Source organism: Callorhinus ursinus, unplaced genomic scaffold (assembly GCF_003265705.2).
Source record: "Callorhinus ursinus isolate GAN/ISIS: 27379988/994484 unplaced genomic scaffold, GSC_fseal_2.0 scaffold2, whole genome shotgun sequence".
Lineage (NCBI taxonomy): Eukaryota > Metazoa > Chordata > Mammalia > Carnivora > Otariidae > Callorhinus > Callorhinus ursinus.
The window spans coordinates 36,908,897-36,933,993 of record NW_027397064.1 but is presented as its reverse complement, the minus strand read 5'-3'; the positions used below and the strand labels follow the sequence as shown (position 1 = coordinate 36,933,993).

The window sequence follows — 25,097 nt, the reverse complement described above, 5'->3', positions numbered from 1 at the left end:
AGGAGACAGGGTCACAGCCAATGAGGAAGCAGCCTCAGACAGTGGGTGCAGTAGGTAGTAGCAGAGGCCAGGGCGGCAAAGACTGACAAAGGGTCTGGTGTGGGATTTTCCAGTTCCTGCAACTTGCAAGTGCAAAGCTTTAGAACACAGGAGGGGCACAGGGGTCCTACTGTCACCTCTTATAAGTAAGAATTCCACAACAGTTTAGCTTCCTTAAGAGAGTTATTGAAGTAGTTTTGAAATATTTGACTATCTGAAGAATATGTGGAATATTTCAGCTCACGGACACTTACAGGTGTTGGTCACATCTGCCTTTAGGAAAAAATTAATTTATCAGTTACTGTTTAAAGAAAGATGAGTAGGTTTGATATTTTAAGGCAAAGGGGCTTTTGTACCAAAAACAATCCTATTAGATCATCTCAGCCTTTCCCTATGCCCAGAGTTTGTGTACGCACCCAGCCCTTGGATTTAAAACCCCAAAGAATGCAAGCTGCACTGGAAAGGAAAGAGCAGAAGTAACAGAACAGACAGTATTTACGTGTATCTGAAACACTGCGACAGCTCTAAAAAAATGAAACTCTTTCACCGAAGTATTGCTCAGACAAAGGGACAATAAGTATTGGGGGAATATTTTAGACAGTGCTAAAAAAAACAGCCAAAACAACTTAGAAAATAAATCTCTACGAGCCTCCAGTTAAGGAAGTGACTCATCATACTCTACTGAATCTTCAAAGATGAAATGATGTTCGAGGGAGGCACGGCAAATGCGCATTTAACGTATTCTGGTGGAACCACGCACATTCCGTTGGTACAAAAGAAGAGATCGAGAAAGAGGTGATCTAAATTGCACAGGAGCCTTTCCAGACCCTGAGTGTGTGCCCCGACGGGGAGGATGAAATATGCAGTTCTTTCAAGGATTCCACCAGGCTGAGTGGAAATTCAGTTTTAAATGATAGGGTTTGGGGGATATAAAAACAGCTCCTAAACACAAGCCAACTTCTCCTTTGGCACTCAATCTAAGACAGGAGTCTATTCCAATACTGGAAGAAAAACCGGCTGTGTTGAACTCGTTAAGTCATATTGCCTTCCTGGGGTTTGTCGAGGGTAATTTTAGCTATACTCAAAAATCACCTGCAGGGATTGACTTTAGCACCTAACTCCCTTTAAAAAGCAACCCCGCTGTGGAGGAAATTCCTATTAAACACTGTATTTTTTCCAACTATTTTACTGAGCAACCATGGGAATATTACTAAATCCACCCAGGCCCTCCGTTTCTCATTTGTAAAATGAGGCCAGCAGAGTAAATGATCATTAATTTCCTATCTAACTCTAAAACCTCCATGCCTCTAAGTTTTAAAATAAACTTCAACAGATGGATCATCTATTTAATGATTCCAGATGATGAAAAATGCAGTACTTCACAAGCAGCATTCGATTTCCTTAAATAAATCATACCGTTTCCTTATATTTGAGTGAAATAAAGTGAGGAATTCTGGAGGTTCCATCAATAGCATCACAAAACACAAAGATAATAATGTTGCTGCTTATCTTAGTAGTATTACTTTAGTTAGACTTTACAACTAATAATAATTAATTTTTTAAAAGTAGTTCTATTGGTTTCATAGTGCTCCTCCATTCAAGCAAACGAATCACATGATGAACTAGCAAATTCTAAGTTACTTGACAGATGCTGACCCGTAACCTTGCTCAAATCAGTGGTTACACTGGGGCATGTGTATACACAGTTCACCTTGTTTATCTCCTTGAAATGGCTCAGGAATGGCGGGGTTTGGCAGCTAAGTGAACAGGAAAAATGACTATCACACAGCCCAACACTAAAAATTTAACCTCCTCCAGATGTTCGCTGAATTCTTAAGGCTTTCCTTTTTGCATGGAATGTCTTATCCTATCCCAAATATGCCACAGACTCACACTTTAAAAAATCTATTTGGATGCTTTAAGAAGATATATAAATATTTAAAATCCTACTAGTTAACTTAATATAAATTCTCAGTTGGGAATTTCAAGTTTTTTTTTTTTTTAGATTAGCCTTACCGTAACATATTTGCTTCTAATATTATAGTTTAGTGCTATAATTATGGTCCCCAAAACAGTCATACTTATTTTTATAGAGTAAAAAGATGATCGATCATTCTTTGACCCATCAAAAATTTTATAACAGCATTTGTTTATAGATGTGTAATAGTTATGTTGTGAATATAAAGGTGATATATTTCAGAATGGCAAGAACGCTATAGATATTCTTCATGCCAAACGACACACAACCTTCAGAAAAACACCCGTGATTGCGTAGAGCAGCAAACGCCTATTTTTGCAAACAAGGGACTAAGAACGAACGAAAAAGAATGAGAGTACAAAGCACTAACCACACTGAATTCAGGGAATAAATTCATTTCCATTTAAACACATAGTGCTTTCCATATTGAAAATAGAACCATGGGTAAAGAAAGAGGAAGCAAAAGGCCAATATATTGTATAATAATTGAAAAATAAAACTGGAATGACAGTTCCTCAACTATGATCTCAAATGCAGATATTTTAAAAATTCTTTCAGATGCCTGGTATATAGTAAATTCCTAATGTTGTTGAAGAAATAAATGAGTGAATGAATACCAAAACTGATCTCTGAATAAAATCATTAGGAGAAAACGATATAATATGGAATAAATCTCCAATAGGAAAGTACTCACTATTCCGTCATAATTGCCCTAGCCAGAAACCTACTCTTTAATGAAATTAATTAATCCATACGAATCATGCAGCACAGAGAGCTGGATGAGGTGCTCAGGATACAAAATGAACAGGACACAGTTAAGGAGTTAAAAGTGCACCCAAAGGGACAAACATGGAAAAAGACAAATTACAACACACTGTAATTGGCACTGAAACAGTGATATGAAAAAGTTCCTAAGGAAGCAGGAAAACAGACTGATTGCCTGGAACAGTGAGGGGGCACATCATGGAGTGGGTGACTTCTGAATCCTATCTAAAAGGATCCATAGAAGTCAGCCAGGCGGAAAAAGGAACAAGACAAAAGGGGCAATCTTCAAGTAAAACAGATGTGACCCCTTCATGAGAAAGACGTGATATGCATATGAAATTCTCACCTCCTAGAATGACTTTCTCTCATGTGAATACCAAAAATAAGATGATAAGTCTAAATATCACCTTCTTAGTGAAGCTCTTTCTATACATTACCCGTCCCTGAACCCATCTCAGGCTGTAAACCATTCTTTCTCCATGCTCTCATGGTCTCTGTAATACTCTGAACACACTGCATCATTCCTACCTATCTCACACCCCACCCAAATGCAAGCTGATTCATGTTTGTTCCCCATTGCCTACTGGCAGACAAACAGCAGGCTCTCAACCAATGTTTCGGTGGTGTTGTGGTTACCACCTATGAAAAAACCACCCTGCATACACTTCACAAATGTCATCTTGTTTCATCTTCCCTGCAAATTTATGAGGTTGATATTATTCCCATTTTTTCACGGGAGGTTGAGCCAGAATTTGAATCCAGATCCATCCCATACCCCCTCTCCAAAACCATCCTTTTTGCCACTCTACTACCCAATGCTGAGGTTAATGGAGCCACTGGACTCTACCCAGTTCAAGCTCTGTATGTAATTAAGGCATTAGTGTGGGTCTTCTAATGATTTTATGAACTACAGTAAATTGAGAAAATGTGATCATTTGTTGCTTCATAAATTTTTATGTAGGAAAAGAAACATCAGGCTTCCTCAATGAGTATGCATACATTGGGAGTTCCGCAATTCATAATTTAAATTAAAAGAAAAAACACAAAATAGGACTTAGAGGAAGAATTCCTTAATGTCACCACTGAATCCAAGTTATGACACTCTGGTCCCTATCACTTAAATCAAACTGAAAACCTGAGATGCTCTCTATAGTTCCTCTGATGTCCATATGAAGTATACACAATTGTGAAGTTATTTACTCAAAAACTCAACAACAGTGTCAGCCTGACTGTGGGAAAACACTGTCAGAAATTAATATAACGACCTTGATAGTTATCACAGCTCAGCTGTAACTCAAAGACTGCCAGCATAAGACTGGTTTAAAATAAAGATAAAAATATATGGTGCAAAATGAAAGAGAGAACACATGAGAGCCCACAACGGGGAAAACATGCTGGAGAAAATGAAGAGAAGATTTCAGGTACACCTGATACCTCTCATCATTATCTACAATACCAAGAAAAAAAAAAGAATATTCTTTGAGTTGGTACATCAATAAGAATTTGAAGTTGAGTTTTAAACTTCTACTGCTTGTTTCCATTTATTTTAGAATGCAACTTTTGTTGTGTGTGCATGTGTGTTTTGTAGGAAAATCAAACCTCATGTACTCTAGTGCTGCTGATTCAGATAAGTCTCTTCTTTTACTCTTATTGTTTACTTATTCAATACATTGTTGTTTTAAGCCACTAAGTTTTCTCATGGCTTTTATGCAGAATACAAAACTGGAATAATCCCTGTCTATAAAAAACCCACAACAATAACAATAATGACTAATATAGGAAAAGGGGTTTAAAACAGGATGGAATTAAATGTTGTCAACAGTAAAAGAGAAAGATGGAGAAGGAAGTTACTGTAATAAATATGTTCTAAGATCTTTGTACAGTTTGAGAGGTATTTAAAGATACTGATTCATTTTAACCTTTAACTCAAGTACGCATGACAAATATTTTAAGGATAATTGCTAACAGACTAGACTTAGGAAATTTAACTTTCAAACAAATAGACTGAATAGACGGTAGGGAGTAAAGAAAACTCATCATTTCAATGGAAGGCACAAAAGCACATCAAAAAAAACCTACAAAAAAGCATAGAATATAGAAAACAAGATAGGATATGGAAATAAATCCAAATATATAAAAATATAACAGCAAATGTTAAAACACAAAATGCACCAATTTTAAAAGAGGGTTACTCAGATTGGATTAAAAATCATAAAGCCATAGATGATTTACAGCAGATATATTTGAAGCATGCCAAAGAATGGCTGAAAGGAAATCAGTGGGAAAAGATACATCGAGCAAAAACTAACCAAAAGAAAGTTGACACAGCAACCTGATAACAGACAAACAGACTTTAAGAGAGATATCAGGATAAAAAGATGGCATTATACATGTATTTTCTTTATTGATGTGCCCATTAGTCCTTAGAAAAGCATGAAAAGCCAATTATAACAAATATTATAAAAACAGTATGTGCAGTAAGCAATTATTTTGTGAGTTAGTAATGGGTTTTATCAGAATGAAGAATTTTTTTGAGAGAGAGAGAGAGTAGGGTGGGGAGAGGAAAGAGAGAAAGAGGCTCCACACTCAGTGCAAAGCCCAACACAGGGCTCAGTCTCACAACCCTGAGATCATGACCTGAGCGGAAATCAAGAGTCAGACACTTAACCGAATGAGCCATTCAGGCGCCTGTGGAATGACTAATTTCTAAACCTCATGCCGTTATCTTAACTCCATCAAAAAATATTTACAATCATTTCACATTTACTAATTATGGTACCTATATAAGTATCTTTTAAGGAAAAGTGACACAAATTACACAGGTACTGTCCTTGGTCCTGCTCTGGGTGTGTCTTCTCATTCAGTATCCTGAACAGATTGTAAAGTGTATACGAAGGTATGGCACTTTTTAATACCCAGCACCTATTCTTGCAGTGATCATGCAAGGATGTATTAGGCTTTGAAACAGACCAGAGGACCAGACACGTTAGCAAGATGCATCTACTATGGTAGAAACATCAACTGCTCCCTAAAGAGCCAACGGCTTCTCCCCATTTCCCAGTATCTAGGCAGTTAGGCAGATCATGGGACTAGTGTTGAATGGAGTCTCTGAGAAGAAGTGAGATGTGTCACTTTGGGGCCAAAGCATTTAAGAGCTGATGTAGGAGTCTCCAGTACCCTCTTCCCTTGACACTTGCCCAGTAAGGACTTCTGTTACAGATGGTGTAATGACACGATGGTGAGCCTTTAATAAATACAATATGGCAAAAATCAGAATGGTCAGCCTGCATCTCTAAACAACAGTACAAAGCAATCCCCCTGTCAATCCATGTTGGACACATAGTATCAGAAAGAAATAATCTTTTGTTCTGCTAAGTCTTGGAGGATTCAGGGTTAGCTCATTTGTACAGCATAATCTGACTGGGGCTAATACAACTAGGTAACAAAAAGCAATTTAGAGTTAAGTTGTTCCAAAAACCATTTCATGTTCAAAGCCCTTATTCTCTAAAAGCATTTTCTAAAATTTAAAGACATGACCTGAAACAACTTTTCTTTGGCAGTAATCATGTAAAAATACCAAAAGAGCTTACAAATAGTCACTTTTCACTATATTTGATAGCTATTCTGGAAACTAAATACTTAATACATAAATTCTTTGTTCCATTTGATTGAATTTGGGATTAAACTGCAGCTTTCCCATCACCTTGAAAAGCATATTGGTTCAGAACCTACATAATACTCAAAATACTGTATTATTTAGCATTGAAATTTGAAGTGCTTTATATAATTTCTAGAACTCTGACTCAAAGGATTGGATTTTGATTTTTATAAGCAGAAGCGGTCTGGTGTGTCACTTTAATCTGGACATCCCTTCTTGTGGATTCATCCAGTAGATAAGTTTGTGCTGCAGCTTCAGGCTACCAGGAAAATGATTTTATTATTATTTACAGTAGCCAAAATAATGATGATAGTTTGCCATCAGCAGGACTTTACAATAAGCCTAGGCACCTTCTCGAGAGCTTTATATACATTATCTTCTTTCTCGTGATACTGGTATTTTGTCTTTTTTTTTTTTTTACAGATGAGGAAACTGAGATTTAAAAAGGTGAAATAATTCAAAAAGGGCTTCTGTCATGAGCAGCACACATAGGGCAGCTCTGCTGCTCTTCATGTGGAATCGACATCAAAAAGATGACGTAATTCGCTCAAGCCAGTAAGTGTATTTGAATTTACTAGTATGATTGCAGAACCTGTGCTCTTAACCACCGATAACCCTAGAATTTCTCAAAGTGTGCTATGGGTGATAATCTTGGTGGCACTGTCTACAAAAGTTATTTTTTTAACAGTTAACGTATGTTAGAAAGAATTACAATTGACACAGAACACCTTTCCCAAGCCTTACTGCTTAAAACAAAGTCAGGGGAGATAACTAGATTCTTTCTTTCTTCCTTTCTTTCTTTCTTTCTTTTCTTTCTTTCTTCTTTCTATCAGATGGTTTAAAGAAAAATATTAATAGTACAGGTGATGATCCCATACTGTAAAAATCAAGAAGGTGTTGAGTAAATAACTGAAGGTTGGAAAACACTGGACTCTATTTTTTAACACAAGGGGGAGAAATGAAGACTAAGACACGAGACACTTTAGGCCCAGCCTTGGCTGCCTCCCACTGGCTGTACAGCATCACCACGCTGGACCTTAATTCTTTATCTGTAAAACATCAATTTAAACTTTGGGATCTTAAAGCTCTGAAATACATAATCTCAATGCCTTGGTGAACTATTGTGATCCTCCTTCTATTTTACCATCCAAATGCAAAGAAATATGAAAAACATCATACTACATGCGCCATAGTATTTTTTAAGATAGAGGTAAGTATGGTTGTTCTGCCATTCGTTCATCTTTGAAGATATAATCAACACGCAGACACTGAGAGGTATACTCAAAGGGCGGTCCAGAGAAATGCTGGCAAACTATTTATTACTGGTCTATGGCAAGATAAGCTTGAGCCAGAACACAAAACAGCTGCATCAATAAGCCCATTATCTAATTTAATTTTTTAATAGCAAGAGTTTCTCAATGAAGGATGCAGGACATTGATTTACATCTTAGAGGAAGCTTCTTATCTAGTCATAGATCAACTGTAGGCCAGCACTTTGAGTAGTGCTGGTGTACAGAACAGTATAGATGTCTAGTTTTCATAATGTGCATTTTCCTAGCTCTGTTCAGGTACTTGAAATTGCCTGAAAATGAGAAATGGCAGAGTAAGCCTTTTGAAGTGTTTTTCTTTTGAATAGCCAGAAAGCAAAGCACAAGACCAAAGGTTAAGGGGAATTAGACAGCGAGCCTGAAACAAATAGAATATGCTCTGCCTCCTCTTTAAACAGTGATCACTTGGTTTCTCGTGGAAAGCTGTTTGTGTTGCGTACCCTAAGTGCTTTTGCACATTTAAGCATTTGGCTCCTTTTATTTAGACAGCTTAGAAGGAAGCAGTGAGTAGCGGTATTACTCTTGTCAGGGGTCACTTCTCATTACGGAGACCAACAATAAGTTATAAATTTATAATTTTTGAAAACCATTTGCAAGGCATTAATTGCTGTAATTTGGAGATTCAGAGCTATAGCTACATTACAATCATCTCTGGAAATCTCAGGGTGTATCTGAGACTTTCTGGAGGGAGAAAATATAATTAGCACCTGTTTTAAGAATTATGTTCACCCCCAAATTTACCCCAAATGGCACTTTGATATTTTCAATTTGTTTTCCTTTGTATTCCCAATAGGATGTATATACTGCTTAAAATGCCTGGAGAACAATTTATTTTTCTGATCCAGGAGTATATATTTTCTCTCCAGATTAGCTAAAAGTCAGCTGGACTGACTTGTACAATGCAAAACCTTATTAACAATTAGCCAAACACAAGCAAAACTCACACTTCTTGAGGTTAAGAAAATGTAAGCCAAGAGAAACACAATCAAAGTGCAGAGTGTGCCAATAAGCCACACCTCACTGGCCAGACGTTCCACCCAAATCCTTTTCCTTTGGGATTTATTTCTATAGAGACCATCTCTCTGTTCCACAAATAAAACTAGGCGTTGCTAGGAAACAGCCTGGCTTCTCAGGACTCAACTGAAGGAGGGCAGCTACTCCCTACCAGGAGGGACAGGAGTTTGAGGCCGCACCTGACACGTGTACTACTGTTGGGAAACCTGGATTCTCAGCGCACCTGTGTCACAGAGCCCGGGAGAGAACTTATTTCTATTTAGCCACAACAGCCTTAAATTGGTGACATAATTTGTACCCCGAAATTCTTTTCTCCAACCTGGCCTTGCATTTCCTCTTTTCTTTCAGGTTTCTCCGAATGTATCACCTCACCACCTTCATGTAATAGTGCCCGGGAAGAGTTTGGTATATATTCGCGTTACTTCCTTACTCATTCCATAGATGCTTCCTGTCACATGATTGGTCCTACTAAACTTTTGAAAATTTCCACATGGCTTGGAGTTACTATTTTCAAAATTTTTATATCAGATTTTTGTTACTTTAAAAAACACAAATAAAAACAATGACCTAGTGGTTTTTAACTCTGTTAAAGCAGCCCCGGGCACATCCCTGAAGTAGTAACTACTGGAGTAGCCCACAAGCTCTGTCCTGCCTTCACAAGCAGTTCGTGTCCCTCCTCTTCCCTTCAGCATCTTTCTACCACCTAGCAGCTCCGTTAGGATTAACTGCAGATACAAGAGAGCTTCACAGGGAGGACTTAAGCAAAGAGGGGAAGATTTTTTCCACATATGGCAAGAACTTTGGAGTGCCAGTCCAAGCTCATTCTGACTTTCTGCTGTCATTCACAGCTTTTAATCTCGATTGATATCTTATGGTTGCTCCGTGGATGCAACAGTTCAAGATATCACATCTTGTCACCACAGCCCCAGGTACAAGAGAAAAGGAAGTTTAATGACTCTACAGGAGACTCTGGCTTTTCACTGGAAAAGGAAGTTCCCCCAAAGTCTTTCCCTTACATCTCACCGGCCAGAGCTGGCTCACAGCCCACTCCTAGACTACTCACTTGTTGGATTACCATGTAAGTTTAGAACTTTCCTGACTCTGGGGAGGGCCTACGTGCCCTGAGATGAATGGCTTGCTGCTGAGCCCTGACCCTGTAAGGAAGAAGGATCAGGAAACAGCTCTCCGTGAAAACCCACAAAGCTGCCACCTACCCCTCTCTACATGGGAGGGCAAAGTTCCCACAGAAGTGAGGCTGCCTCCAGCCTAGAGGTCAGAATAGCCCATCTTAGCCCCAGGAGCACTGGCTATCTCTGCCTAAAGCCAGGTCTCTGTTCACTCATTCTGAGGTCCCAGATCAGCCAGGCTTCCTCTGAAACATAGCTGTGGCCCTTCAACTATAGAGATGAGCCAGACTTAATGTCTTAGATGCTGGGACCTGTGCCTTTCAGACTCCTTTGCTGCAGAAGAACTGTTGGAACCAACCACATGCCCTAGAACCCCAAGTACATGGTATTTTCACCTGCAGATGCTAGTCTCTGTGTTCATCCCAGTCCCTTGAGAGGTCTGAGGGCTCCAGTTCTCTCTGCCCTGCCAGGGATCTAAAACTATTAGAAAATACACTAAGAAGAACTAACAAACCCATGGAACTTAAGCCACCATTTATTATTCATTCAGAGTTCCCTGGAAATGGTGAGATGGGAAAATTAAGTGAAATCTCTCACTGCCTACGGGAAATCAAAAGCATGGAAGAAACTTCTGCTTCAGGGCCTAGGGCAGTGATTAGTTCCAGACTAGCCTTCCTGATGGAAACAACTGTAAAACTGGGAGGCAGTGGTTTTCAGGCATTGCACGATAGGCGGCTTAAGACGAAAACCCCAGAGGGAAGAGAAACTGATGAGGTGACTCTATGACCACCCAGATCTCAGCCAGGGGACAACTTCCTGAGTCCACAGAAGTTCTGACAAGCTGAGGATGCAGAGATCAGAGTATGGATCAACAGGCAGGGCATGGGGAAGGAAAGAGCTATGGAGGGGTGAAGGTCAGAAGTGCATCGGGATACCCACAAGCCTTAGGCTAATGTCTGGACTGCACATGTGCAGAGAAACACTACCAGGGCTTTGTAGAGAGTAGCTGTTAACGGGGCTGAGAGTGCACCGAAGTTCCCAGAGGTCCAGCAGTGCTAGAGAACCCTGGAGTTATGACCCAGCCAGAGAAAAGACACGTGGTCGACATTCCAGGCATCCGCTCAGCCATCAGAAATGCCACTACTTAGAAAGTACAAAGGCCAACAAGGCTTACCATAGAGATCTAGCCTAACAAAGCCCTAAACCAAGCCCTAACAAAATCCATAGGGGAGACCAAACTTGGAGGCTGAATCCCATCAAGTTAGAAGTGCTGGGGAACCACTTCGGGCTTTCCTCGGATCCATCCTCACAAAGGGGAAAATTATACCTAGCAAGGTCAAAAAATAAATCTGCCTACTAGGATAAAAATTAACATTAAAATAAAAATTGTTCTACAGAACTCGCGATTTCTACAACTTAGAATTCTCAAGAGCCAGTGTAAAATCAAGAACTGCTGGATATGTAAAGAAACGGGAAAATGGGATCCATGGTCAACAGATAAACAGATAATAAAAACTGCCCAGATACTAGATTTTGCAGAGGACTTAAAGCAGATACATTCGATTCAATTTAAATAAATGAATGAAAATATGGTCTGAATGAGTTAACATACAGGGAACCTCATGAGAAAAATAAAATATACAAAAAGAGAAAAAAATGAAAATTCTACAAATGTAAAGTCAAATAACTGAAATTTTAAAATCCATTGGATGGGACTGACAACAGAATGAAGATGAAAATATTAAAAGTTAGTAAACTTGAAGATAGGTAAATATAAAAAATATCATATTAAAATGAAAAGAAAATAGTTTGATGAAATCTAAAAAGTTGAAGTTACATAAAACCAAAAGAATCACTTCCAAAGTCCCATCAAAATTGTAAGACTTTTTTGTGAATATAACAGATATCAGAAATAAAAATACAATTTTTAAATCCTACCTTCCCCATCTTGAATATATATTTAAACACACCTGGGTAAAAATTGTCATAAGAGGAAACAGAAAAATAAAAATTCTTGAAATTTTTTTTGCCATTTTAGATTTCTTGTTATCCAGCATGATTAATAGAGTTACATTAGTAAATACCAATCAAATTTAGTCAACATAAAATTCTTTGTTGCTGTGAAACATAAATTTTAGTGGGTTGAACATTTTGATAAACTGTCAGCAAGGATGTTACTCTGCCTTAAATCAGAGTTTGTCAAGAGTGGTGCTAACAGATGGCTGTGGGAGGCAGTCCTGTGCATTGCGGGATGTTCAGCGGCATCCCTGGTCTCCCATTCCCTACCCCACTGTGTCAACCAAAAATGTCTCCAGACATTACCAAATGTCCTGTAGAGGGTAAAATTGTCCCTGAATGAGAAGCACTGCCATAAACAAATAGGTCTTCCCCCCCCCCAGTTCACTCCAAAAAAAACAAACAACAAAGATGCTTGGTTTATAATTTACAGTGAAAACAAACTTGTCTTTCTATTAAAATACTTGATGTTAAATCTTGAAAGGAATTCCCTTCACTGAGTGAAAAACTTCCCCAAATATGGGGAATGTTAGATTTTTATTATCAGGTTTAATTTAGATTTTCTTTAAGCCTGGTTGGTAGGGTTTGGATTTTTGCTTTCAATAAAGCAAATTTTGTATTTTCTGGCATGTGCCATTCATCATTCGCTCACCTATGCATAACAAGTGCAAATTAGCTAAACAAGCTGGGACATTTCTATTAAAACAAATAGCAACCTATTCCTAAGTCATTAGTTAGGAAAATATGCAGTTCTCTCGGGTCCCCTCCCTCCTTGGGAGCTTTGTACTATCTCTTTACTATTGTTCAACAAACTTTGCTTTGCTGAAAAAAAAAAATAGAAAGTACAGAACATTTTTTCACATCAGTTATCTAAATTGAGACATCTTTTTCATCAGTTTAAAAATATTAGTAAAAGATAATACCCAATTCTCCCCGAAATGGGACTACTGATTAAGGGCAATGTGAAGCTTTAAAAAGAAAATATTATAAAATCTGCAGGTTCTGGCATTTAATCAGGGTAGAAATATAACCACAAAATTCATATCAGCAAAGGTATTTATTATTGTTGATTCTTTCCCTTCTAAAGAAGAAGGGAAAAAAAGTCCCAGAATCTTGCTGGGTTTATTTGTGTGTGTGGTCCCCCCACCCCCCGCCCCCCGCCAAGAAAAAATACACAATAGTGTAATATCAGAGTAAAAATGTATGCTCTAAGTCACATGCAAGTCCATTTCATGTCACTCACCTATATGATAAAGTCCAATCCAATCACTGGGGTCCACCTCCTCTTTAATATCCCAGAAGATAATGAGGTTCTGGGCTTGCCCCAGCGTGTACTCGTACATGCTCGCAGTCAAGCTGGAGCGGCTCTCAGAAGTCACCAGGTCTGTGTCGCTGTTCGCCCTCTGTAGGGTCATGTTCTCTGGCATGGAGCTCTGGGAGGCCAGGCTCTGGAGGTTCTCTGGGCTTAGTGTGTACCGCATCTGGGGATTTCTACGCCGCACAAAAAGCAGGTGCTCCCGGGCTGAGCTAGCCATCCTGTCTGCCTCTTGGAGGTTAGCTTCCTACAAAGCTGCAAGAGACATAACAAGCACAAATCATTAGCGTTACAATGCAAGGAATTAGGTTTAAGCTTCCCAGACGTAAAGCCCTAATATTAAAGCCCCACCATGCAATAATCTTCCGCTGTCAAAATAAAACCTATTACTCTACTGTCAATGGATGATGTCAGAAACAGCTCCTGAGAAACAGACTGAGGTCACATGAAGACAAAGGCCATCGCACACCTGTGGCCCTTGATTTCACTGGGCACAGCTCCTCCTGGCAATTAAGGAGAAGGGGATTTCGCTAGTAGCCCTTTTAGGTCTATCCTTTCCCAGACACCCAACCTACAGAAATGGTTCTCTTTTCTTTCACCTCGCCCCCTGACATGTATTTGTTTCCTATTGAAATTAAATTTTAAAATAGCAAGACAAAAAATTTTGACACAGTTGAAATATACAGTTGAGCACAGGTTCACTTGATCAATTTCCTTCTTACAGGAATGTAACCCATTAGAGTCTTTTTCAGGAACCTGCTCAAATGTCACCTCCTCTCTTAAATACGGTGGCCATTGTCTTTAAAACTGCAACACCCCAGTCTTCCCCCTTCCTCCCCTCTCCCTGTGTTTTTCTCTAATAGCAATTATTATGATCTGATGTGCCACAGAGTACCACGTACTTATTTATCTGGTTACTGCGTACTTCTCCCAACAAGAATGTAAGCTTGGGGAAAGGACAGTCTCCTCAATAAATGGTGCTGGGAAAACTGGACAGCCACATGCAAAAGAAGGAAACTGGACCATTATCTTATACAATACAAAAAAACCCCAAATTCAAAATGGATTGAAGATTTGTTTTTTGGGTTTTTTTTAAAGATTTTATTTATAAACCCTGAAGCCATAAAACTCCTAGAAGAAAACAAAGGCAGTAAGCATCTTGACATCAATCTTGGCAATAATTTTTTGATCTGACACCAAAAGCAAAGGCAACAGAAGCAAAAATAAACAAGTGGGACTACATTACACTAAAACACCTCTGAACAGCAAAAGAAACCATCAACCTTGACGCTCTCCTGTCTCTATAAAGCAGAACAGTGCCCCAGCGGTGCTTGTGTATAGCGAGGGAGGAGATGAAGTGGAGAAAGGATGGAGGTTATCCGTATATCTCTTTAAAAAACACTCAACACAGCACTTATTCTTTTAAGTGATTTACAAATATATATAGGTTATTTGGAAGACTTGTGTTTATAAATCAATAGCTGCACAAGCTTAAATTTTACCCTGTCTCAATATGTTCATCTATTAAATGGAGGTGACTTTACAGTACCATGCAAGATTGTTGTAAGGATTAGAAAAGTCATAAGTGAAAGTATTCAGTAAAAAGCAATTACTGTTACTTTAGTAATAATGTAATTGCTGAATTAATTAATGCACTATTTAGTTTGGGGTAGCTCCAAGGACTGGAAAACAGTTAACAGAAGTCAAACGCTACAGACTCCTTTACCCATGAAAAAATCACTGTGAGTTCTGCCTCGTGCTAGATGACCCTGCAATGAGGAAAGAAGGAGAAAGCAGTCCCTCTTTCCCCTGCCTCCCTATTCCACATGGCTTCCAGCTCCCAGAAACCAGAAATCAGCTACATGAGGAAACACAGCCCTTTGAATTAAAGCTCCGGAACTCAACCACATCTCTTAAATAATTGTTTCTACATTTAAAAAATTAATTTCAATCTCCAAACAATCTGCTTGGGAAAGAACCTTTAAAGCCGAGCACCTACAAGCTGGTAACTGCACATAGTGAAGGGCGAGATTAGAGACAGAAGTTAGAAGAACCTCGGGCACATAACATGAAGCAAGGCAGTCGAAACCTCACTAAGAGTGATGAGCAGGGAGCCATCCCAGGGTCTCGAGCAGAAGAGTCGACATATGAAATATAGTTATGAGAATTAGAGAGCCTCCGAAGGGCTGGGAGGGAAACAGTGGTAGGGAAACCAGTCAGAAGCAGATCAGTTAAGGTATCCGGCACTGAGTGCTGAGAAATGGATTTTAGTAACACAGAAAGGAAATATATCAATTGGGAATATTTCAAAGAAAGAGCCCAAAGACTTGGCAACAGAATGAATACAGGGGATAAACGTAGGGGAAAATTAGGACTAAATTCTAGATCTTCAGTCTAAGTAACAACAGAATCCCAGAAACATTGACTGAGGGCTGAGAAAACCAATACCCTCTTGGATGGGTCTGAAGTAAATGAATTATGTCCAAGTAACTATGTCCCAAGGACTCTCGTGAGGCTGGGCTGGGTTTCCGGTTATTATGAGCCCAGGGGTCAGACAAATATTCAAACGCAAGTTTCTGCTTAATAATAGCCTTATTATTTATTAATTAGAATCAACTATGCCAAGTCATCTCAAAAAGGCTTATTAGTTCGGGGTTTAAAAGCCTCATTCAGGGGGTGCCTGGGTGGCTCAGCTGGTGAAGCATTCAACTCTTGATTTCAGCTCAGGTCGTGATCTCAGGGTTGTGAGATCAAGTCCTACGTCTGGCTCCATGCTCCCGTGGAGCCTGCTTAAGATTCTCTCTCCCCCTCTGACCCTCTACTCCCCCTCCTGCTCATACTCCCTCTCTATCTCTCTCTCTCTCTAAAAAATTAAATTAAATTAAATTTTAAAAAGCCTCATTCAGATATTTTACACTACATAACTTAGATCAATGTAAAAGAAATAAAATTAGAATGCTTAGATTACAAAGAGGGACAAGAGTCCAAGCCTGTATTGGAAAACTTCATTTTTCCCCTATAGGAAAAGTAATGTATGTTTCAGAGTTCATGTTTCCATGGAAAATAAGATCAAACATTGTACAAAAATTAATTCTCAAAGTTGCATGAAAATGAAAAAAAAAAACCACTCTAAATGTTATAGATAAAATTTTACTTTATAATTTTACTTTATTCAATGCAATAATTCTCACATGTGAAAATTAGCCACTGAAATAACAGAGAATGGCTGCTTTACATTTTCTCCTACTGAAATCTAAGAATTCTTCATTTGCTTCTTGGTTTCATGCCTATGTCTTATGCAATAAGAAAGACTAATTGTTCTTCAGAAAATTATCCATGCTCTTCTGAAAAGCTTTAGAAGGTAAAGCTGATGGTAAGGGAAACTGATTAGTGCCCACCGTGTTTATTAAACAGAAGGCTGGTCTCCTTTCAAGCTCCTTAGACAGACAAGCCCTCCCATGAGGAACCTCTGCAGCAGCTCTATGTCCCATTCCCAAAGGACACAAGGTAATGTATGCAGCACTCCTTAAGACCCCTCCCCCTTCTATTTATGATTAGGTCTGCACTGAGCTGCTCTCCCAGATAACCGACATCTGCTTAAACAACAGCTAAAAACAAAATCACTTTTCTTCCAGAGGTCAAGAGAGATGCAATCACCAAGCAAACTGCAAAACACCTTAGTATACAACTTCATTTCCAAAAGGAGCAGATTTTGTGTGGAAGATACAGACAGTAGCAGATGACAGCAAGTGTTTTTATTTAAAATATTTTTGCTCAAGAATCTGGGGGTGAACATCAATTTACTAAATCTCACCTGAAGGGCAAGTACTGACAACATTCCTTGTCAAAAGATTTTTACAAACCAGAAATACTCCCTAGGATTTTAACTTCTTAGACTGGACACTGATACATAAAACCAATAATAATAACAAAAATCCTTGTTTAACCTTTCAAATTCCAAAAAAATACCACACACACACACACACGCACGCACGCACACACACGTGCTCAACCATACTATGCTTCAAACTCCATGTGTGCTTTACTACATAAATGAGGAAAACAAGGGGGAAAAAAAACTATGTCAAGAGACACGAAGGAAAACATAATTAGCCTGCAATAAGCAGAGATGTGAGAAATCTAGGAAGAGAAATCAGCGACCCATCAGACCCACAAGGCTGGCTGACATATGAGATGAAGAAAGCCATCACCGAATTCTCAACTGAAGGTGCCTCCCCAGTGGATTTCCATCATATCTGCTGCTACGAGAAAGCAATCAGTGTTTATCATACATAATCATAACCCCAATGTTCAGCTTCCTCAGCAAAAATGTTCTAGTAAATTGATTAATACCAGGAAATCCCTGCTCTATGAATTGCCAGTAAATACTCCCAGGACACCGGGGCATTTTACGGAGAGCCCGAGGTGACTGAAACTTCCACTCACTTCCTCTTCTCAGGTGGAGAAGTATCAGAAAATGCAAGTTTCCCTCCAGCCTGCTGCTCTTTAGGAAAAGCCTCTTCCTCTTGTAATTTTATCCAATATGTTAGGATCCACAACACAAAAACAGCCCATTTGTCAGTTTGGAAAAGGAATGTACACAAATGGGGAAAAATAATTTTAAGTTCCAAAAGTTTTTCATTTTAAAGACTGAGTCCAACAGTGCTTGCAAGATGTTGTTTTGGCCTTAAATCACTAAATATACAGCTAGATAAATAAATGAGAGAAAATAATTCAGATTTGGCTTCATTCTTTTTAGTTCTTTAAATTCTTTTTAGTTCTTTAAATTATTAAACTTCTCTTTGCAGGTGTGAATGGATAATTCCCAAAAGAAAAAAGCTAACTAATTAATACTATATATCAAAAAAACACATTTTTAAAAAATGAGATATAATTTTTTATCCATTAAAATGTCAACTCTGAAAAATAACAATACTCAGAAGTGAAGGTGCAGCGAGACACATACTCGTAGGCTGCTGAGGAAGAAGTTTCACACAGCTTGCTGGCGCCCTGGGAGAGAAAAGGCATCTAGACCAAAACTGAAGGCAGTTTCCTCAAAAAAAAAAAAAAGAAGAAGAAGAAGTGGTTATTAGAAGAAGAGGACTTGAATGTTGGACAAAAATAAAGGAAAAAGAAAAAAAAACCTAACAAAATATCAGCACCCAAATGACAAACCCTTATATATAATGAGAGAAAAAAATAGAATAGAATCACAGGTATGGGAGGAACAAAGGCAAGAATGTTACTCATTTACCTCAAAAGTTGAAGATAGATTATAATGAGCCCCTCACTGGAATGATAGTCATTGGCTCATTGGCATAGATATCAATTTTTTAAAACACTCATCTATATTTTTAAAATGCCATTAAGAAGAGTAAAACTTCAAGAATCATTTTTAAACATTATACCAGATTAGAAAAATGGGAACCAAAGCTTCATGTATTTTCAAGACCTTTTTAAAATTCCAACCTGTTTTTCAGTAAATACACATGAAATTCCATGGTCTACCCAACTATTTCTTAAAAAAAGAAAAACTCTTTGCTTTTATTTCAAGCACTGTTGGTGGTTTGCTTCTCTGTTGACAAATATCAATGGTTTGTGTGGGGGAGTGGAATCAATTCATTTCAAAGTCACTCTTTTGGGTTGGTTTTTTTTTTTTTAAGATTTATTTATTTATTTATTTGCCAGAGAGAGAGAGTGAGAGAGAGAGAGCAAGACTACAAGCAGGAGGAGCGGCAGAGGGAGAAGCAGGGTCCCTGCCAAGCAAGGAGCCCAATGTGGGGCTTGATCCCAGGACCCTGGGATCATGACCTGAGCTGAAGGCAGACGCTTAACCAACTGAGCAACCCAGGCGTCCCTAAAGTCATCTCTTTTGAAAGATATTAAACTTTTACTCCCTGAACATCCCTAGGGCAAAAGATGTCTTTCTTTTTTCTTTTGCATGGAACACACCCCAAAATATTATCTTTAGCAGCTAAAGCTGCAAATAATTACCAACTGTTGGTAAATGGAATTCAGATATGAAAAATTCTACATTACTTTGTGGTGGTTGGAACACATTTGCATGGGAAAGTCTTCCCTGCAACACAAAACATAAGCTCCTAGTTACTGATTGTCAAAAGCTGCTAGAAAAGACAACCAACTACATTGCAATACAATTGTGTATTCCATAAAACACCCAGAGGTCATAACCATAAACATGAGTAATAATAGCTGCATGTACTCTCTACCCCACAGAACACATTTTTTAAGCCTTAATACTTCTCTCCATTCCCAGTGCCACAGCAAGACTAAGCCAAGTTCATGTCAGATCCTATCTAGACGGTCACTTCTCAGCAGGCCTCTGTGACTCTGGTGTTTTCCCCCAATCCATCTGCTCTCTCCCTGCAGCATTTCCTCAGTGACAGCACTCCTACTCAAGTACGTAACATACTTAAAGGGCCAGGAGGAAAGCAAACAAAGGCGCAGGGGTGCAACCAAGTCTAGGCAGGGTGAGCAGGGCAGGCCCCTCACAGGTGGTGACATTTAAGCTGATTAAGCTGAAACCTGAGGTTAGGCCTTTGCAAAGTCCAGGTGACACGTGAGAAAGGCATGAAATTGAGCGGTGGCTCTGAGGGTCAGGGTGGAGAGGGGAGGGTGGGTTTTTTGGGGGATATCTTTATACTTCCTGAAAGAAAACATTAAAACGTTTCCTCCGGGACTTACTCCATGCAAGCTCATCTATTCTGCTACGCATGAAATTGCTTAACATGCTCAGCACCATCCACACCATTCTCTCCACCTGCAGCACCTTCTCCACCTTCTCCGTAGAAGGCAACACTCTTACTACTGAATCCCAGGGGCCTTTTTATATCATTCGTATTCCCTATACTTCACAACGCCTCAGAGTCTAATGACGAAGATTCATGTCTTCCCTTGTCAGACTATAAACTCTCTGAAGACAATTACTCTTTCTCTTGCACATTATATCCTCCTCAAAATAGTGAGCGTTCAGGAAATATTTTTCTTAAATAAGTGAAAGGATGGAGTTCACCGCCACTAATCAGAAAAGAAGAATCTGAAAGGACCAAATCAACAGTAGGAGCACATACTGACTTTTCTTTAGAATGCAGCCAGCCATTCAAAAAGGATTTATTAAGTAAAGGGCCTACTTTATGCTGAAATGTATGAGGTAAGGTCATTGCTATAGTATGGAAAGAAATAAAACCCCAACTTACTTGAAGGACATCGAGAGCAAACTGCCTTCTGTAAGGTGTTGTAAGTGCAGAAGTCAGTAGGAAATCACTGCAGAGAATGATCAGCAGGGACTGGAGTGTTTAAAAGAAGCCTAATGAGAAAAATTGGGGGAGCTGGACTTTGAAAGATAGGAAGAGGCCATGGAAATATGGCATGAATTCTAAGCCAAAGAAAGAATCCAATTTTAAAAAGGGAAGACAGGAATTAGCCTTCAATGGCTTCACTCTGATCCAAACCACTATCATCTGTCCCTTGAATGAATAATCACCTTCTTCACTGCTCCTATCCTTGATTTCCTGCTGTCTATTCTCAAAACAGCAGGAAGAATGATTTTTTTCAAATGTTAAGTCAGACCATTTGCTCTTTACCCAAAACCCTCGAGGGGCCCCATTTCACTTAGAATAAAAGCCAAAACCCATATTATGGTCTACAAGGCCCACATGATCTGGTCCCTGGTCCTCTCTGACTTCGTCTACCACTATGGCCACCCATGCTCATGCTATCCCAGTCCCACTGCAGCTCCTAGAAGGCATCAGCCATACCCTACCACAGGGGTCTTTGCATCTGCTGTTTCCATTGCCACAGAAGCTCTTCTCTTCAATATCCACATGGCTCACCTTGCTACCCCTTCACATGTTTACCCTCTCAATAGGACCCTCCCTGACCACTCTATTAAAATTTCAACTGCCCTCAACACTACTCTTTCCCTGCTTTATTTTTCCTCCATAGCACTTTCACATTCTAGTATCCAGTATAAGTTATTAGTGTCTCTCTAGTGTCTAGTGTCTCTCCCCACTAGAATGCATGCTTCGTGAAGAGGTGGAAATGACAGACAGACGTCACCTCTACGGAGGCAAATGAATTTAGATGGTTTTTCAGGAGAGTACTAAGAACAAGGCCCGTTCAACTAAATGATCAATTGTTGTTTTTAACTTTACAGGTGATTTGCAACCACAGTAAGATTTCTAACTGATGCAATTTCACTGGCACCATGCAAGGTTGTGGGCGGAAGCTGCAAACATACGGGTTACCTTTCAAAGTTTGAGATTACCAACCGATGTTTACCATTATTACTGAGCTTAACAAAAGGCACCTTTGAAGAGAAAAAGGGAAAAGGGATGGAATCAAACAATAAGTAATAATCATGTTAGAGAGGGGAGTCACATGTAAGTCATAAACACAGTCTGCTAAACTGACCTGATTGTCCATACAAGCAACCTCCAATATCTACTATGTGTGAGGCACTGTTCTAGCTCCAAGGAACCACAGATGAAACACACTCCATTCTCAAGGAACTTAAGAGTCTCAAGACTAGAAAAAGAATGGGGCGCCCAGGTGGCTCAGTCGGTTAAGCATCTGACTCTTGGTTTCAGCTCAGGTCATGATCTCAGGTTCATGAGATAGAGTCCCACACTGGGCTCCCTGTTCAGCAGGGAGTCTGCTTCTGTGCCCCTCCCCCTGATCACGTTCTCTCTCTCTCTCTCTCTCTCCCATAAATAAATAAATCTTTTTTTAAAAGACTAGAAAAAGAATGGATTTAAAATAATAATTGGGGCACCTGGGTGGCTCAGTCAGTGAAACATCTGCCTTCAGCTCAGGTCATGATCCCAGGGTCCTGGGATCGAGTCCCACACTGGGCTCCCTGCTCAGCACAGAGCCTGCTTCTCCCTCTCCCTCTGCCCCTCCCCCTGCTTGTGCTCTCTTGCTCTCTCTCTATCAAATAAACAAAATCTTTTAAAAAATAAAATAAAATAATAATAAATCACCCAATTTCTAAGATTCCCAGAGGTTTGGAGCATCATCTGGAGGAACCAAAAAATTAAATGAACATCAACGTGCAGCATGTGGATAAGGAAACAGTTCTGTTCAGTATCATGATCCTGATTATTGACACCAAGCTTAATCTCAATTCAAGTATTAGGATAAGAAATGTTTGAAACCTTTCCCAAAAGAATTACCTGTATTTTCACAGTACTATCATTTTCAAATCCTTTTGACAAAAAAGAGATCTTTTTTACCTAGGTATTCATTATCCAGCTTCACTCTATTAAGAAGCTGAGGAAGAAAGCAAAACATATCACAAAACAATGAACTGCAGACTTTAAGTTAATCCCCATTCAACCACTTCTTCCTTGCAATGACAGAGTTGATCCCTGCCAGTCACATCTGTCAGTCATTCACTGAACCTCAGATGTTCCAAGAATAAACTGACTGAGAAGAGAAACTGAATAACTGGTAAAACATTCAGGAATTCATAAAAGTCAATGAAAGAGATTTTGAATAACTTCTTGAATCACATGCGAAACCACTGATGAATAAGGGCCTGGTAGAGTTAGAATAGTTGACAAGCGAAGGAGGAAGAAAATTTGAAGCAATTTGAATGTCACAGGATTAAACACAGGCTGTGGGAAGGTTGACAGAGCCCCGGCACAGTTTTTGTAATAAGACTTTCACGATTGTGGTAAGAAAGACAAATATTACATGGTGCTATTATACAATTCTCTTGGAAAAATTAACCCCTATCAACTCTTTAAAAATTTCAACACCTTCATTTGTTCTTTTTTCCTTCTATTAATTAGGCCATATTTGCAATTATAATCTAAATTTTGTTAAATGTAAGATAAACTGATACCCATAATTTGAACTTTCTTTGTCCAGGCCAAACCCCTTTCCCCCCTATTTACTATAAAACTTGGCTTCCCAAGTGAACAGATTCACTTTAAAAGGACTGCTTTTCTGCCATCTCCTGTCTACCCTCTGCCCCCACCCTCACCCTCATTAACATGAGTCTCCACAGCTACCCCATGATGGAGCAATTGATTCTAGATTTGATTTCCAGATGAGAGCACCAAGTGAGTGGGTGACACAGCTGAGATCCACACTTAGGTCCTTAAAGCCTGCTTCTCTGCCCATATACCACAGCATCCTGTGGTTTCTATACCTGAGCCATATTATGTGATACCTAGGGTTACCCACAAAACTGGGGGGTGGGGAGATAAAATCATCTGTGTACAGGGCTTAAAGTCAGTGCCCTAAATGCAGGTGCCAAGTAGCCTCCCACTGCCAAAGCAGAGCTCCTGAGTTACCTGAATTACCTTGCTTTCTCCCCCGTCTTCCCGTTCTCATTTTTGGCCCACCTACTGTAAGCTTTGCAGGCACAGAAAGTCATTACTTATTTGTTATGAGCCACAGATTAATTATAAGTCAACTTTATAAGCCCATAATGTTGTTGAGAAGTGGGACTCTCCCTCCCTTAAGGCAGTCTCCATGGGCTCTGACAACTCTGTAATGTGCAGGGGTAACAGAGGTCCAAAACAGCAGCTTCGCCAAGGGGAGCCCTTCCAGAGTAGGACTCAGGGACAGTCCCATCCTTTGCCTTTCTCTTCTCACCCATCCATTTTTTTTTAAAGGACAATAAGTACATATTTAGGGGGTTCCTTGCCCAAGCATGTGAATGATTGTACTCAGAAATCTTAAAGGTAAACTGAAAAAGGAAGCTCTGCCTCCCATATCAACACTCAATTCCATGGCATTGGCGGTGCCCTAAAGACAGTGTTAGTCTGAAGATAAAGAAGGAGGAAATTGGGCGCCTGGGTGGCTCAGTTGGTTAAGCGACTGCCTTCGGCTCAGGTCATGATCCTGGAGTCCCAGGATCGAGTCCCTTATCGGGCTCCCTGCTCAGCGGGGAGTCTGCCTCTCCCTCTGACCTTCTTCCCTCTCATGCTCTCTCTCTACCATTCTCTCTCTCTCTCAATAAATAAATAAAAATCTTTAAAAAAAAAAAAGAAGGAGGAAATTAGGGGCACCTGGGTGGCTCAGTCGTTAAGCATCTGCCTTCGGCTCAGGTAGTGATCCCAGGGTCCTGGGATTGAGCCCCGCATCGGGCTCCCTGCTCCGCGGGAAGCCTGCTTCTCCCTCTCCCACTCCCCCTGCTTGTGTGCCCTCTCTTGCTGTGTCTCTCTCTGTCAAATAAATAAATAAAATCTTAAAAAAAAAAAGGAGGAAATCAAGCGTGATGCCTGCCTAAAGTACCAGCTTCCTCCCACCCAGAAGCACTGATGCATACAACTAATCCTCAGGGTACCCTGATGGCTCTCCAGCTGACTTCAGAACCACAAGGTGTAAGTCCTCACACAAAGCAATTTGCTCTTTCCCACCAGTCTCGCCAGATGTCCAGTGTAGCAGCAGAGACACATTCATTACTGAAAGTAGAACAAATGAGAACATAGGATGAAGTAAGGTTTGAAGTCTCGTGGAATGATTTCTAGAAAATAGACAATTATTTCAAAATAACGATAGAACTATTTGAATTAAGTTGTGCATCAGATAAAGTTATATAAGTAAAACTGCCAATTTCTCTCTAAAGATCCTGAAAATTTTTCATTTGTTCAATGAGTCAAATTAGTTTAACTTATTACATTTAAAGAAATTGGATTCCTGCCCCCAAATTCAATATACTACAAGAAGCAGTGTTTTAGTTAATAGATTAAAATCTATTCAAAGAGAGAAATCCATTCAGTTTACAAATGAAATTAAATATTTATTTTTGCTTAGAATGCTGCACTATTAAATTTAGGAAGATACCATGGCCCTAAATAATTGTTTCAAACAAATTAAAATC

At 39.4% G+C, this 25,097-nt stretch overlaps 1 protein-coding gene across 6 annotated transcripts in view; it reads right to left on the bottom strand.

Annotated features, from left to right (window-relative positions):
• HECW2 (HECT, C2 and WW domain containing E3 ubiquitin protein ligase 2) overlaps positions 1-25,097 on the bottom strand; it is a 349,247-nt gene that overhangs the window by 202,940 nt on the left and 121,210 nt on the right. For 5 of the 6 annotated variants that reach the window (XM_073880902.1, XM_073880916.1, XM_025894329.2 and 2 more), the window contains one exon: positions 13,169-13,495. In XM_073880902.1, the coding sequence (XP_073737003.1) occupies positions 13,169-13,460 (292 nt within the window). In that variant the 5' untranslated portion in view covers positions 13,461-13,495. Of the gene's footprint in view, positions 1-13,168; positions 13,496-25,097 lie in introns of those variants that run through there. The other variant, XM_073880926.1, reaches the window with a different exon arrangement.